The 17118-nt window shown below is 40.8% G+C and overlaps 1 protein-coding gene across 5 annotated transcripts in view; it reads left to right on the top strand.

Annotated features, from left to right (window-relative positions):
- The window catches only part of BZW2 (basic leucine zipper and W2 domains 2), a 104831-nt gene that overhangs the window by 63818 nt on the left and 23895 nt on the right, over nt 1-17118 (top strand). For all 5 annotated transcript variants that reach the window (XR_009462634.1, XM_019497807.2, XM_059728953.1 and 2 more), the window contains one exon: nt 10305-10440. Coding sequence is in view for 4 of the 5 variants with exons in the window: in XM_019497807.2 (XP_019353352.1) it covers nt 10305-10440 (136 nt within the window). In the remaining variant the exon portion in view is untranslated. The remainder of the gene's footprint in view (nt 1-10304; nt 10441-17118) is intronic.

Below are 17118 nucleotides of genomic sequence, written 5' to 3'. Positions count from 1 at the left end.
CTGTCCTCAGTCTAATATCCGAAAGAGAGAGAATATGGAAAAGGGTCTAAATATATGCAAAGACTACGTGCAGGAATGCTTTGTTTAATATTCAGACTGACCTCATGCACTGTGAATTAGAAATGGCACTTACACAATTCTTGCTTGTTTAGAAGTTTATTTTTGCAGCTGAGGTCAGCTTCTCTCTTAAACCAATGCTGATTGCTCAGTACATCACTCATCAAAGACTTAAATTTACCTCTGTTCCCCACACAAATCTGATGTTCTTGATCTTAATTACTATAATCATTGACATGAACTTTGAGTCAGCACTTCTCAAGTCCCAAAAAGCTCTCTGCATATTAAATGAAGGCTTTGTAAACTCAAATTACGACTGCCTCTCACTTCATTTTGAATCTTGCATGTTTTTAAAATTTGTGTCACAGTTGTGCTACTGTGGGATTCTAATCAGTAGGTGCTTCTACACAAGATGCTTTACTGCACAGCAGACTAATTTGCTTCGCAGTAGAGCATCGCTGTCTACACATGTGCAGCAATTAGGGTGCAATAGACTAATTTACTGCACTTACAGATAGTGCTGTCAGATATAAGTGGTATCTGGCAGCACAGCAAATTACTATTTAAATGCATGTGTAGATGGTGACATCAGGATTTGTTTACTCTGGCTCAGTTTGAGCTGGAGTATATTCAGTCACATTAATTATATGTGTAGATGTGCCCCATATGGAGTAAATTTTAGAGGATGCCCCCCCACAACCCCAAGGAAAAATTGCCTACAGTCATCTCAGCTAACTGAGTGTTAAGCAACAGCAACAGAGTAGCTGTCTGGGGATGTCTGCTCTAGAGATTGCAGTACAGTGTAGAAATAGCCAAGGTAGTGTTAAATAAGTTAGCTCAGAACAGGAAGCATCCTCCATCCTTCCCCTTGCCATGGCTAATGCTCAGTTAAGGCTAACTTCCTGTTCTTGGTTTGCGCATGTGAAATGAGTTAATGGTCCAAGTTCTGTTTCCACTACCCAGGTAACCTGAGTTTAAAACAACAAATAAAGTTTTCTTAGTACTAATTGTCACCCTTGTTGGTAGCATCAGCAGAAGCTCTGACTGCCAAATGCGCATGGAAATATTTTTCTTTCGGTAGTGATTGACAATGCTGGTAGGAGTCTTGTATGGTAGATCATTTAGATTGTGTATTTAGAAGGTAAGTAATGACTCCAACACTACACATTTGATGTCTTTACTTCAAATTCACAGATAAAAAGCCATTTTTCAGCTTCTTAGGCTCCAAGCTTGTTAGATCCCACAAGTTATATAGAATGAGTTTGCATTAAGTTGTGGTTGGATCTAGCTTTGCAGTGAAAGTGTTGTGGCCCCAGCCCCTTCAGCTCTGTAGTTCGGGCAGTGAAGAGATCTCCCTGAGTATGTACCATACAGCAGAAAGGGGCGTGGATGGCTTCATCCCCCTCGGTCTAATCCTGGATACCAGAGAGCTCTGAGAGCTCGCTGTGCATGGGGAGCTCACATTGCTGTTTGGTACAGTGAGCTCTAGGAGATCACCGCTATGTCAGCACAGCTGCTGCTGGAGCTCTGTACTTTGAGCTTCTCAGCTGATCAGTGTGCCATTTTGCCCCCTTGCTGAATTCAGCAGCAAGAGAATAGAGGATGACCGGTAGCAGGGCTTAGCTCCAGCTTTCATTTGATTAGTGGTGGGGAGAAGAAGAGCAAGTAGCAGTGGTGCTTACCACCCCCTCACATCCCCCAGTTTCTGGAGCTGTAAGAAAATTGGTGGGGGGGCCTCCAGCCAGGGGCTGTGTTGATAAGCTAGAGAGCTGAGTGAGCTTTCTGCTTTTGTAGCACGCAGGCAGCATGACCTCACTACTGCACCCCATGGATCCTCTCCTGGGTTAGGTTAGTACTTGAGTGAAAAACTCTGAGCAGTCAATTCATTTCTTTTTCCCCTGTATCACCACTATAACTCAAACCTCTTAGCAGGATTCTTGTTGAGGGCAATTCATCTTCTCACTTGAGGACTGCAAGTGCTTATACCATAGATTAGGGTCTGTGTGTCCCAGCTTCATTGTGGTTGGCATCTGTAGTCCTGATGGAGGGTCTCAAGGAAGACTTTGTTTTACTTTGAATATTTATTCTTTCATGTAAGTTGCAACAGCAACTTGACCCAAAAGCAATTTTGGTTGAAAAATCCCAGTGTTTTTAGATGGATCCCTTTCCACTGAATACTTTGTGCCTTTTTCTGATTTGTGCAATAAAGCATTTGAGTAGGTGTTAATAAACAGGATTTGTGATGGGTGTAGTAGTACTCTAATACATGTTCCTATATGATTTATTTTCTTTTTAGTAGTTCAAGGAGCTAAATCTAGGTTACTGTTAAAAAGACAAGAGAAGTGATGACTTGATGATACATGAGGAAGTGATTTACACGCACAGTCCCAGCAGTAAAAATGAGTCTCCTAGTTTCACCAGGCAGCTTGGAGCACTTAATGTCCATGTGCTAGCGATCTGAGAGAAACCATCTGAAAATCATGGCTAGACCAGCATTTTCATTTTAAACAAGAAGGCTGGGTGTGTGTGTGTTTGTGTTTTAAAGTGAGGTTATCTTAGGTGGCAGTTGGCACTCGTTACCTTTCATTTGACTGTTCTTTGTGGTCATGCTATTTAAAAATACCCCAAAAAACCAAAGAAAAAGCCGTCAATGAGACATTGCTGAAGATGGGCACCTTAAAAAACATGGTGGGGGGGAGCAAGATGCAAAGTCCTGCCCCCTGCCCTCATTTTTAAATTTGCTGCTTTTTTTTTTTTCTTCCAAGGACCTAGTAAAACTAGAGCTTATAGTGGGATTTTCTTTATGATGGGGAGCGTTTAATTTCTCTGTTTATTTTGTTTAAAGATTGAAAAGTAATTAGAAAGCATGTCCAAGCATGGTGGCTAAATATGCTAAGGGGGGTTGAACAAAGCATCCCATTTCATATTGTTAGTTCAAACTCATGCCAGTAGTTCGTGGGTCCTGTATGTATCTGGGCAGTGCTGTGAATTGTTGCAGTCCAAGTTAACCTATTAGACCTGAGGTATCACAGAAGACTCCAAAAAGAACTTGAGTCTGAATTGTGTTCTTCTACTTGTGTAAATGTGTATACTGTTCAGTTTTTATGCCAAATATAAGGATTAGTCTTTGATCTACATAGTGCACATATATCAATAGATGTATATAGCATACAGCATGTGTACCATATTTCTTGAAATATAAGGCATCATTGAAATTAAGATGTTCCTAATTTAAGGAAAAAATAAAACTTCAAATACAGATATATCTTTAAGGGTACAGCCTCTATAGTGCATATAGGAACCCTTGACTTTTATTTGATTTTAAGACTCAAGTCTTTTTTCAAAAAAAAAAAAAAAAAAAAATACTTCATTAAAAGTATTTCTTTGAATACAAAGTAATATATTAGTGTCACCTTTCAAAAATGCTCCTTGCTGTTTCCTAAATAACTTGTGTCAAGAATAAGGGAAACTCCTGCCCGTACTCTCAATCATCAACTTAATAGAAAAGGGCAGAGGAGCAGATTTTGTTCTATACTAGTAAATCCTAACACACAAATCATAAAATATGGTACAAGGTGCTTCAGTGTTGTTCCTGTTTTCCTAATGAAACAAACTGGATCCTACATAGTAGGATACCAGGAAGTTGGCATTTTAAGCAATCTGATAAGGACTCTATGTATAGATTCAGAGGAGAGAGAGAGAGAGAGTGTGTGTGTGTGTGTGTGTGTGTGTGTGTGTAAGGACTCTATATATATTCAGAAGAGAGTAGTGTCATAATCATAGAATATTGTGGGGAGCTTGCTATTCTTTACTGTGGATATAAAAAGTGATTTTATTCTACAGTGCTAACAATCCAGCAACTTTTGCAGATATCCTGAAAACAATGTCATGAATTTTAAAGCAACAACCCCCCTCAAGTAATGATATTGTCAAGGAAAAACTATACTTTCTAAATAGGTGGCAGCTTTGTCTTGACCCCTTTGCCTTTGCATCCAAATGATGTGATGCAGCGATGAAGTGGTATTATACAACTTTAAATGTTACACACATTGTAAATAAAAATGGTATCTTTCTCGGTACAGAATTTCTTTTAAAGGTTAAAAAATAATTTTCAAATGTAGCATATTAGACTTGATCTTATGCTCATTATGCACTCAAAAGTCCCACTGAAATAAGTGGGAGTTCCTAAGCGTGCTAGGAATACAGTATTGGAGCCAGAGTCTAACATTTTACTTTGAGATCTGGATCTAGTCTAGATTTGTAATGCACACTGATATTACTGTATCTATCTAACCGCAGATAAAAAATAACTTAGCACTCAGCAGGAGGTTCAAAGTTATTCTGAAATTGTGGATGCCCATGCAAATCTAACAAGGAGTCCTAGAGAGGTTTGTACCAAGGATGGTGAAGGAAGATCTCTTCATATAACTGGCAACAAAAATCTACAGCAGCAGTTTTAAAAGGAGCATTTTCATTTTTTTGATGGCTAAATGAGCTAATTATTTTTCCCCACTAAATTCTAATTGGAGGATATGTATTGCAGTTGAACGAGAATTGTATAATAATACCTTTTAAATTAATCTGTATGTAATAGATATGCTTCTCTATAGATGTTTGTCTGTTTTTTTAATACAAGTATTATAGTGCCACTAGTGTGGTAACCATTGACTGTCAGATAGGAAAACGAAGTTCCTGTTATAAAGATACTGTACTGAAATAAACTTCAAGAACGTTTTCACTGGAACCAGTTCCAAAAGTCCTGGTAGAAGAAGTATATCTGAGAAAATGTGAGGAGGTTCAGTGTGTGCAGTAACTTTTAAAGACATGAAGAAACTCAGTTTATAGGGTTCTTGCATTCAGGTGATAAATGTTGTGGTTTTTTAATACACTGGGTTGTTTTCCCTATTAAGAATAAGAGCATATATACTCAAGTCTCCTGTCTTCATATATAAGTGCAAAAGTATTCCTGAATAATAACCATATATTATTAAGAGCTGATAGTTAAAGAACTTTCGTTCCCTTTTTCTTTCATTCCAGTGTTTCAGGAGTCTCTTGCCATGGCTCTAAAAATGGCTTGAATCCAAATGTGACACTAATGGGTACAACTCAACTTCTACTGAATTTGTCCTTAGAGCCTTTAATGGATCACATTGCATTTCAGATGTAAGCTGGTCAGGATACTAAATTGCTAAAATAAAGGACACTGGTGGTTTCCTAGGAGTTTTTAAAATTCTACTTTGTTTACTTGATAAAATGGGGAAGGAAGGCATAGGTGGCACATAGGATGGGCACAGATGTGGGGCATGTGCCCCCCCCGAGATTGGCTGCCGGCAGCTTCTGCAGGCGGTTGCTGTTGCCCACCCCCCCCCCCCCTTGCAGCCAACGCAGCCGGTGACATCTGAAGGTGGTCCCCGCTCGCTGCCACGAATGCCAGCAGCTGCAGGTGGTCCCCACTCACCACTCACTGCCATGGTGCTCCCTACCCCCAAGTCTCAGGAGGCACCAGTCGTTCATGAAGGAAGGGATAGGAATTGTACCAAGAAAGCAAATACCTGTTTGGTAAAAAATAAAGCAGTATTCTTCTGCTAATAGCCTTGTTGGCAATTTCAGTACACAGATCATAGAGTAAAAATCTGAGTTACGATATATTGATACCATGTCAAATCAGAAATTGCTGAACTCTTACCTGTAGTATGCAGCCTATCGCTAAAAACAGCCTTATTACCAGAGGACTGCAGGGTTACCAATGTGACTCCCATATTATAAAAGGCTCCAGATGGGAGCCAAGTAACTACACACCAGTTAGTAACTTTTCTTCTTGGAAAATTAGTAGAAGCAATAATAAAAGAAATAAATGAATGAATTGTTGACACATGGATGAACATGAGTTGCTGGGGAGGAATCAACATGGCATTCTTTCAAAGGGAAATCATGTGTAGCCAACCTACTAGAGTTTTTTTTCTTTTTTTACTGAAGCTGTCAATAAGCAGGCAGATCAGAGTGATTCATCTGACAATGCAGTCTGGATTTCTGAAAACCCTTAGACTTAAACAGGTTTCCCCATCAGAGGCTTTTAACAAATTTAGGTAGTCTTGGGATTACAGGGAAGGTCAATTTGTGGATTACACATTGTTTTTTTTAAAGGCAGAAAACAGAATGAGTATAAATGGTCAGTTTTCAAGATGAAAAAAGCAAACAGAGAGGTTCCCCCAGGGATTTTTGTTGAAACCAGTGCTGCTTAACATATTCATAAATGATCTGGAAAACGGTGAGTAGCGAGATGGCCAAAATGGTGGAGGACACAATTCTTCTAAATGGCAAAGACCAAGTCAGATTGTGAGAAACTACAGGAGGATCTGGCACTATTGAGCAAATAGGAAGCTAAATGGCAGATGAAACTCAGTGTAGATAAATGCAACGTGATACATATGAGCAAAAATAACCCAGATGATACTTATACTATAATAGGCTCTACATTTAGCTGTTACCACACAGGGAAGAGATTTGAAAGTCATTGTGGACAGTTTGCTAAAAACAGCAGCTCAATGCTTAGCAGCCACCATAAAGATAAACTACACATGAGGAATTATTAAGAAGAGATGGGTAAACAAAACGGAAAGTATCACTATGCCCCTGTATAAGTCTATTATGCATTTGCATATGAATAGTGTGCCAGTTTTGGTCCCTACACCTCAGAAAGGTTATAGGCAGACTAGAGAAGATGCAGAGAAAGGTAGCACAAAGATGATTAATGGTATGGAGGAGTTCCATATGAGGAGAAGCTAAAGAAAAAAGATGCTTGAGTGGGGGGACATAATAATGAAGATAAAGTAAATAGGGATTTATTTACCATCTCTTTCAAAACAAAAACTAGGGGTCATAAAATGAAACTAGTAGTCTGTAAGTTTAAAAGTAACAGAAAGTTCTTTCACACAGTGGGGGCATCTACATGTTCATTAATGCACTTTTGCTAATGCACGTTAAACTGAGAACCACCATTGTGAGGTACTAGAAAAAGGCGCATTAGTGAAAGTGCACAGGTTTTTTTTATAATACTTTAATGCGCATTAAAATAGGCTAATGCACATTAAAGCACATGTAGATGTGCCCTGTGTATAATTAAAGTGTGGAAGTCATTACCACAAGATGCTATAGAAGCTGATTGTTTAGCCTATTCACAAAGGGATTGGACAAAATCTTGGAGGAAAGGGGCATTAGTAGCTATTGATCATGGGAGTTAGGGGTCTGGCCTCTGAATCAAAACTTCCTAGACCTTGAATCCTGGAGACTGCAAGTAAGGGAGGAACAGTGGAAAAAAACCCTGGTCATGTCCAGTTCAACCTTCTCTTTCAACTCTCTACCATCATGTGACACAGGCTTATTTGATGCATTGGGCTTAATGCCTACAGAACAATGGTTAACCTCCTCTTCCCCCATGTTGTTAGAGGAGGCTACTGGGTATGCATCAACTGAGTTTGCGGACAACTGAAGAGAAAAACAGGGATGGGAGTGAGGTTACAGGTTTAAAACAAGTGCTCCAAAGGAGGGCACCAAGCAGAGTATGTTGGACAGTGCCCGCTGGCCCTTGAACAAGTTCACGGACTCTGCCCAGGGAAACTTCCTGGAGACGTGAACAGAGCAGAGACAGGAAAATGGGCCTGCAGGCCCCCAGGGCCCTTCTGACCAGAAACTCCTTCCTGGTCAGGGATATATACTGACCAACTTGAACGTATGGTCTGACCCAGTAAATGGCAGTCCTTGTGTTCTTATGTTCTTATTTTCTTGCATTATTTATGCACCTTTGCCCCAAAAAAATCGGACCCTCAAAATTCAGGTGTGTGCATTAAGTAAGAAAGCTGATTTTCTGCCCAAGATGGAAGCAATTTGCTATGATCTCTGCTCCATTTGGCAGCAGCTCTGGTATTACTATTCAGGCAACTAAGTTAGTTGACTTAATGGCCCATTGTTCTTCACTCCAGAAATGTTAACAATAGCCTCTCCTTTTTACTGGCCTTGATGTTCCACTAATCAAACAATTAGTGTGGCCTTAGTATCTGCTAGGGTTTCTGGTCTCTTCTTTTTCACAGGTCTTTTCAGAATCATAGTTGCATCCATGAAGACCAGTCTTCAACAGTGGCCAGCGTTTTAGTGCAGCAGGAAAGGGAGAACAAGTCAGCTGAAGATTAGGCTCTGTCCCTGCTCTCTGCAGCCATAAGTTTGGAAAATATTTTTTTCTTTATTCTGCCTTTCAAAAACAAGTTGCATTATTATATTCAGAGGCATGTTAGATGAGAGAAAATATGGTATGTTTTCTTTCTGTAGACACATTTCAGGTGTGGAATGTTAGAATAAGGAAACATTTAATCAGGCCATGAATCAAATATTTTCACTGGCTTTAGATTTAAATATTCACTATATATATTATATTTATATAGTGAATGAATGAATTAATGTGTGTGTGTGTGTGTGTGTGTGTGTGTGTGTGTGTGTGTGTATGTGTATATATATATATATATATATATATCAGCCTCCACTGTAAATCTGGCCTCTGAGCTTTGACCCAAGCCATTATTTTACCAGGTAAATGCAGTTTTTGCTATATAGCATATCCAGGTGTTTCTCATTATTGCATTTATGAATGATCTTCCATTCATCTGCATCTCTTACTTTTTTTGTTTCCATGTCACAGTTTGGCAGAAGGAACAAAGTTACACCTTCAGGCCCTTGTGCCTTCAATTATTTTAATTCTTTTAAACTAAAATTGGGTGTTTTAAATAGTTGGCAGCAATCTGTTAAAAAGAGAGAGGACTGTTTTGGCTTGCACAGTCCAAAATGATTAAATCAACAGCTTAAAGCCTAGAGAGAGAAAAAAACCTTGTTTATTTCAAGTCACAAATTCAAAGAGGATGTAACTTTTTTTCCCCCAAACATTTATTAGTAACTTTTGTGAACTTTGTAAAACTCAAGATTATTTAACAAGAAACTTCTTGGATGTCTTCAGTTTAAAAGTTTTGTTGTCATCCGAAAGGAAACAGGTGAGAGATTCTGTCACCATACAGAGGTAGGTCCCAGTATGTAAGTGGCAATGCCTTTCATCTGGTGAGACAACAGTGGGGAGTCTAGATAGCGGCTCACACTGGCTTAGTGTTTTAGTGATAATACCTTCCCCCCAAAATCCTGGCTTTAAACAATATATGTTTTTTTTTGTTGCTGGGGAAAATTTGTTTTACATCATTCTAGTCCATGTAGGGATGAGAGATGATGTATTTTAACCCTTACAGGATTTTTTTGGCGGGAGGGCTGAAGGGGTTGAATCTTGATATGTGTAGATGTTAAAGGAAATTGAAAACAGATTTAATATCCATGTAGGTTTTGAACTTCAGATAAAGGAAAAGATTTTTTTTGTTTTTAGTGACACTTCTGAAGCTAGCTACTTATAAATATTAGTTTCCTAGAAATCTTAAGAGGTTCATGTTTGTTCTGTGTTTTTTCTTATTTTCCCTGAACAGGCCAAATCATATGATGCTATAGACAGCAGGGAGGCTTGTACTTTCTTCTTAAGCTAATTGCTGCTTTCCTGTAATTAGGAATGGGAATCATAAGGTCTCAACAGCAGCTTGTGTACCTGAATTTCTCTTTCAGTTTATCTAGATATTAGTATTGTTTAACTCAAAACATCATTTTAAAATTAAGCCAATAGAAGCACCTGTTGTAATTTTATATTCTGTACTTCTAGCCCAAAATGGAAAACTGGAAGCTATCTTATCCCTTGGTATTTGCATACTTGATATTTTTGTTGAATCAAAAAACTGCAACTATAGGGCCTGATCCAAAGCATGTTGAAGACATTAATGGGAAGGCTGTTGCCTCCCTTTTAGACTATTGTCATCAAAGAAAAAGACTGCCATTGACTTTAAAGGTCCCTGGATCAGACCCATAATGAAATTACACTTAATTATAAATATGAAGAGGTGGGTCCTGTTTCCCTTAGTGATACAGAGTAATGCCTAACTCTGATTTCATTTTCATCAGTGAGACAATCTGTGGAAGAAGTGTCACAGAGTATGAAAGTAAATTTTGTCATTCTGCTGTGAGCATGGAAAAAAGCACTTCAAATCCACAAGTATTGCTCTTGACTTTGGCAGGACTTTTTGAGAAATAAAGAGCTAGTAATGAGGCCCTTTATGTTCTTTACTATTCACTGCAGTTTTGTGTGGTAATTGTATGATGTCTTGTCTGATCCACAGCTGCTGCTGTTCCTTAAAGCCTTTTCTGAAACAGAGCAGACAAAGTTGGCAATGCTCACTGGGATCCTGCTAGCCAATGGAACACTTCCTGCCACTATTTTAACAAGTCTTTTCACTGACAACATAGTCAAAGAAGGTAACTGTTTTGTTTCTTTACTTGTCTTTTTGAGCTTAGCTTTCATAATAGTAGCTTATTTTAAACTTTGGCATCCTGGAAACAGTACAACAGAAGGTAACTCTTAGAATGCAGACAGACATAACACTTGAACCGTTCCAAGAAAGGATACCTGAAACCAGTGACAAAGTCAGGGGTGTTCCCACGTTCATGGCTAAGGGTTCTAAGAAGTAGAACTGTCACCTTTCAGGTATAGTAGTGCTCTCAAACCACCACCGGAGGGTGGCAGTGAGTACCCAGCCCAATGGCAGTTTTCTGCTCTTCTCCCCCTTCTCACTAAAATTAAGTTCAGTAAAGACCAGCTCCTGCATTTTAGAGAGAACCTTTTGGTGGTTCCTTGACCAGGAGTGTGCACTATGTACTCAAAAGCTATGAAAACTCCAGCAGCTCTAATAGAGCACTCCAACTCCACCCCCAAGCCACTAATCAGTTTACTTCAATTGCTGGAAATACCAGGGTCTAGTGCATCTCAGGATGTTTTAGGGGTGTGAGGGGTGCCTGGGTGAAGATGAAGGGGCTGCCTGGATGTTTGCTTTTGTGTGCCTTGGGACTGGGGGCTTAGAGAACTGCTTTCTGATGCTTTTATAGGGCTAGTCTGTCTCCTTCCATGGATGGCAGTCTTTCCCCAGTACCCAGATACATAAAAGCAGTAGCCCATGAAGCCACCTGGCCCTGGCCAGGCACACTGCAGTCAGCTGTGGACAAGAGGTTGCAACGGTTGCAATGGTTCTGGCACTGTACAGGGTAACTAGTTGGTGTGCAAGAGTTGGGGGTTGAGCAGGGAAGGGAGGGGACAGGATGGTGAGGAGCAGTGTAGTGTGGCAATGCATTCATGGAAAGCTTGGTGTTTCAAGTAACACTGAAATGGAGCAGGAGGTTTAAACCATTTTAAACTGACTTATATCTGGATGCTTAAAGTTTTAAATGGTCTAACACTGTTTGTCTGTCCACACCATAATCAGAAAGATACTGAAATAGGCTATCCAAAAATTCCCAGTGAAATTTAGTCATCGGTGTGGGTGAGGAATCAGAAGGGAGTAAAAGGCCAAAGAAAATGCAACTAAATTAAAGAAAGCATGTGGATTGGACCCACAACATATTATAAATTAGTTAAATTATTATTAAACTAGCTGGATTATTAGGAGATATTGCTTTGGAATTTCCAAAGCACAAAATATAATATCTATTCCTGAGCTATATACTGTACTGTTTTCCAAAACTGTCAGGACTTAATGGTGTACAATTAATCTATTCCGGAACATAGGAGTCATTGCAATTATTAATGTTGTACCAAACACTTATCCCAGTTGATTACATACGTTTGTCTCGTACAGAAAAGGTCATATTCAACCCTTGTCACTTGTGTTCACGTAACTCAAAAGAAGACAGCAAAGATGCCATTTTTGTCAGGTCAGAATTATGCAATGAAGAACAAAAATTAGTGCAGTTAGAGCAAGGACTCTAGATCGGGGCAGGCAATTATTTTGGGTGGAGGGTTGCTTACTGACTTTTGGCAAGCCATCGAGGGCCGCATGACAGGCAGCCCGGGGCAGATAAATATTAATTTTCTAAATTTTTAGGGGCCCTGCGGGGTGGATAGAATGGCCTGATGGGCTGCATCTGGCCCACAGGCTGCATTTTGCCCAACCCTGCTCTAGATTCTTTTAATACTTAAATAATGAATACTTTGTTAAAATTAACAAAGAGAAGAGGTTGGTTTGCTTTTACTGATTCAAGTCACTTTCAGAGGATTAGATATGTTTTGTGGTAGTCTGTTTCTCTGAATCTTTGAAAAATACCATCCACCTTCTCATTTGAAAACTGAATATAAAATTTGTATGCTTATTAATTTCTAATCATGGCTACTTTTTTAGCTTCTGTATTAAGCAGGAGTGCATAAAATAGCTTAACGGCACATCCTTGTGCAACAGCTTTTTTAAGCAAGAAGTATTAATCAGGTTGTCACTGAAGTTGTTAAATTGTTTTAAATGATTAATTTGTAACAACATCAAGGTATTATTAACCAAGTTTTATGTTTTAATTTCTGCCATGGATGAATTGGATCCATCTTGGGCTACCTAAAAATTGTGGAGAGTGCCTTGGTGAATACAACTGAGTACATAAGAGGAGAATCTCTCTTTCATATGGTGGTTTGGGGTTGGGTTTTTTGGTTTTTTGATTTTTGTTTTGCATCAGGGTAACTGAAAATATATGTGTTATTTGATTCAAATAAAACCCCTGAAATAAACAGGCAGCATTAGTATTAAAAAAAAAAAAGACTTATCTGCACGTGAAAGGTATACTGTACCAATACCAGTCAATTGTTTGTTGCATCTGTGCAGTATGCCTGTGCTTGAAGTTTCCACTGGTACATCTTTTCTGGTGCAAAAAGCCTCTGATGTTGATAAGATGTAGATTTCTGATATTCAGAAGGAAACCAAGGCATGTGCAGGGATATTTCTTCCTCTTTTGAAAAAAGAAGCAGAGGACTATGTCATTGAAAGTTATGTGTTTTGTGACAACTAGAACTATCAGGGCTACTTTTTGCCTCTAATAAAGTTGGATGTGATCAATCTTTTTTGTACATAGATTTTTGCTGTCACTCTAGTTCTCCTGTCTTTGAAGAAATAAAACTTTACATAGGATCATAAAGAATACCTCAGTCTTATATCTTTTTTAAAATGCAAATTTATTCCATCCCACATATGTTCAAAATGCTACAAAATATTTAGCCAAGTGATATACATGTGACTGGCCTCATACAGACATTCAGATTCTCCTGGGAGAGTTGCTGCCAGAAGAAGCCACGAGTGTACGGATATTCAGGCTTTTTCTCCCATGGTAAAAGTAGTCACTCCAGGAGAAAAATTAACCTGGGAACAACCAAAATTAAATCACTCCCAGTAGAGTTTCTTCTGGAAGAGAGTATGTCTGTATATCTTATGGCTTGTCTCAGAAGAGAAGATAGTCATCCAGCACTCCCTCTTCCCTTCCAAGGAAACAGTGTGTCCCTTGCTGGACTATTCTCCAGCAAAGAGCAGAACATGCCCCCTTCACAATTCCCACATTTGTGCTGCAGGGAAACAGGCTGACCATGGGTAGTCTGAGTTAGCCAATTAGAGCTGTTGCCCAGCAGACAAAGGAAGCCTGCAAAGCATGCTGAGATGCTTCCCTGCCCCATCTGCATAGTATCAGCACTGCAAGCTCTCCATTCTTTGGCGCACAGCATTAGAATGTCTGTACACATGGCTCTGGGTAAGTTTCATTACTAGGAGAAGAAACCTGGGACAAATCTCCCAGACTATTTGAATGTGTGTGTGTGCAGCCTATATCTACAATAGCCTCTTTACTAAGAGCAATATGACATCTTTGCTATTTTCCAAGTGTGTACAAAATCACTCCATTCCCATCACCAGTTCAAGCTTTCTGGTTCTTTAAGTTGTTATAGTTGATGTGGCTCTCATGCCCCTTTCCTTCCTTTTCCAAGTGCTCAGTGACTCAAGGGCTTTGAATTCCAAGGGACCTTGGGCTGAGTCATAGCTGCTCCTTCAGCCCTTATGCTTTCACATGGCAGCATGAGAATGCGCAGGGCACATGTGTACTCCCAATGGACAGGAACATTCAGGGAAAAAAAAACAAACCTCTCAAACAAGACAAGACTTTATATGAGGTATGTGCACGTACAATGTAGTCTACACTGATGGTATGTGTTCCAGAATCAGGGCAATTATTCAGGGCAATTTCATGGTGTATTGAAATACTTTTCCTGCTTTAAAGACTTGGCAGCTTTCCAAATACTTTTTTTAAAAGTTTCTTTTACTGTAAATATGTACTGCCTCCCCACCCCTCCACTCCCAACCCAAGCCTTTCTTGGCAATGTAATAATTTTTTTTTTTTAAATCTTTTAAGATTCTATGTTCACTGTGGTGCCTTTAACTGTATATACAAGTTCTTAGTAGACCACATTTTCATTCATTTGCTGTATGCTAACAAGCATTACATTTGTTTTCTAAATGCCACAGCTGTAGCTCTTGCTCTTTCATCACCCACAGCTTTCACAATGTGAATAAAACTAGAAGGAAATCCAAACAAAAGCTTTAATCCATGTTTTAGGGTAATGACCTGTACTGTTCTTTTAAAATGACAGCCTGGTTTAGTTACAAGAGCACAGGAGGCAACTGAGAAATTAAGCTTAGGACTTTTTTTTAAAACTTCAACCAGGTTAGTTAAACATCAAATTAATTTTTAGAGACAATGTTTGCGCTTGTACCTTTAGAGCAATTGAATTTGCTCTGTGAAACCATATTTCCTGTGTGTGAATTTTTTGATAGAATTATTTGGTTTTTGTCTAGTATTTGCCAAAAAATTATCTGTGCCAGTGCTGAAGGGTGCTGCATGCAATTAAAGACCCATTAATCTAACTTCAATAGTATGTACAATTTAAAACATATTTTGAAGGAAAGAATAATTGGAATGGAAGTAAATGGAAAATGAAATAAAATGCCATATGGGTTTAACAAAGGTTAGTGCTAGATCTTGGATTTTTTCTTTCCTAACCTGGGTGCCCTGGCACCCTGTGGTGCCTTGATCTCTTCATGGTGCTGTGGAGTGTTAGCACTGTTTGGTTTGCAAACATGAGTCACAAGATAAAACCCAAAGATTTCATACAGAAATGCACAGAACTCTTTTTGAGTTCTTTGCAACAGAACTGCTCTGTTTTTTCTGTAGCCAAAAAGAGTGAAAAAGAAGAACTGGCATTCTCCAAGGGGTGCCTTGAGTCTAAGAAGGTAGAGAGCCATTGTGCTAAGTTCACCAGACAGCTTTTTATTTCCCTTGCTGAGTGCAAGAGTGTGTTTGTCCTTTTTTCTTTTAAGAAAAGAGGTTAAGAGGGGAGTGTGGGTGTAGGTGTAGGTATGGGTGTGGTTGAGGAGTGGGGTGTGTGGGACTTCTGTGTGTGTGTGTGTGGGTATGGTACAGGTGGGGTGTGTTTAGAGTACATACATGGATTTATGGTTGGGGTGTGGGGTGTGTGGGACTTGGATGTGTGTGTGGGTATGATGAGGGGGTGGGCATGTGGGTGCATGTGTGGGGAGGTGTAGGGGTGTGCATGCGGGGTGTGGGATGTGTGTAGGGGAGTGGGGGCGTGTATCTGGGGTGTGGGTATGGTGAGGGTCAGGGTGTATGTGTGGGATGTGTATGGTAGGGTGTGTGGGACAGCACTGGGTGTGTGTGTGTGTGGGTATAGAGGGGGGCGGGGTATATGAGGGAGTGTGGGTGTGTGGGTGGGTTGGGTGTGCATGTGTGGGGGCTTCCCTCCTGCCTGCTCTTTGCGATGTGGCTGAGCCCAGCCCCTCCACAGGTGGGGAAGGGGATTGGCGCTGACTGCCTGGCTCACAGCAGCGCTGCAAAGGGCAGGAAAGCAGCTGCTGCTGCTGGCAGCAAGAGAATCCCCTGTGAGAGGGGAGGGTGGCAGGGAGCTGAGCCTGGTATCACCATCTCTCTTAGTCTCTGTCCCAAACCTGCCCGGCAGGGCTGCAGCCGAGCCTGCGCTGGCTTCTGCTGCTGTTGCTTCTCTCTCACCTGCCTGCTCGGCGGGGCTGCATCAAGTGAATGCTGGCTCCTGCTGCTGTTCCTCCCCTCCTGTCTGTCCCTGCCTACATGGCAGGGTTTTGTGAGCAGCCAAGCTCCTTCATGCCTCCCCCCACATGCTCATCTGCTCAGCACAAGCAGGACCAGAGTGAGCTGAAGGCAGAGCCCATCCTATTCCCTTCAATGTTGCAGCTTCCCCTCTCTGCCTGCTGGCTGGATCACTGTAGCAGGGACAGGAGAAGTTGCTGGAGGCTGAGGGAACCCAGCACTTCGCTAGGCAGTGGCAGCAGCAGGAGCCCTGCTCAGAAGCTGTGCCTGCTGGTGGGGGAGGATGGGAGTGCAGCACATTCTGCTTCCAGCAGGACTCAGCCCCAGGCAGAGCGCAGCCAGATACAATTACTTAGTGGGAGCCTGCCTGTGGGCCAGATCCAATCAGCTGGTGGACTAAACCAGGCTTCTGGGCTGTATTTTGCCCACCCCTGAGCTAAAGAGCAGATGGAAATGGAGCATGCTGAAAGGAGAATTAACCAGTTTGAGTGAAGTTACTAAGTGAAGAGTGAAGTAATAAAGTTAATCAAGGATTAGTTGTGGGGCTACTCTTCCTTTAGTATTTTCATGTAATGACCAAGCATAAAAGGTCTGCTAAGAAAATTTACGTTTAAAGTACAGTTGGAAGACCTCACCAATATGGATGGTGATTAGACCATCTGTAACCATATTTATGGCCATCCTGTCCCTGGAACCCCGTCAGCCCTTGTCAACGTGCTCTATCTTCAGGTAATCTTGCCTGTCCTTGTCTGCCACACCTTAATGTTGTTATCTTATAGTAAAAGGGTGGCTGCCTCAGGGCTACCTAAGCCTGATCTCAACACTCCTGAGCTCAGGTGTCTCTACTCTCTGCCTTATAGGCTAATTACGTGGGCTCCATCTTCCCCATGTCAGTGCCTTGGATGAGTCTCATTTTCTCTCCGTTGTTCCTAACACCCCTCAGGCTACAGCCTCCCGGGCTCTGCTGACAGGCACCGGTCCTGGACTTCAGGGTCCCGGCTC

Source organism: Alligator mississippiensis, chromosome 5, assembly GCF_030867095.1.
Source record: "Alligator mississippiensis isolate rAllMis1 chromosome 5, rAllMis1, whole genome shotgun sequence".
Lineage (NCBI taxonomy): Eukaryota > Metazoa > Chordata > Crocodylia > Alligatoridae > Alligator > Alligator mississippiensis.
This window is presented reverse-complemented; position numbering and strand designations above follow the sequence as displayed.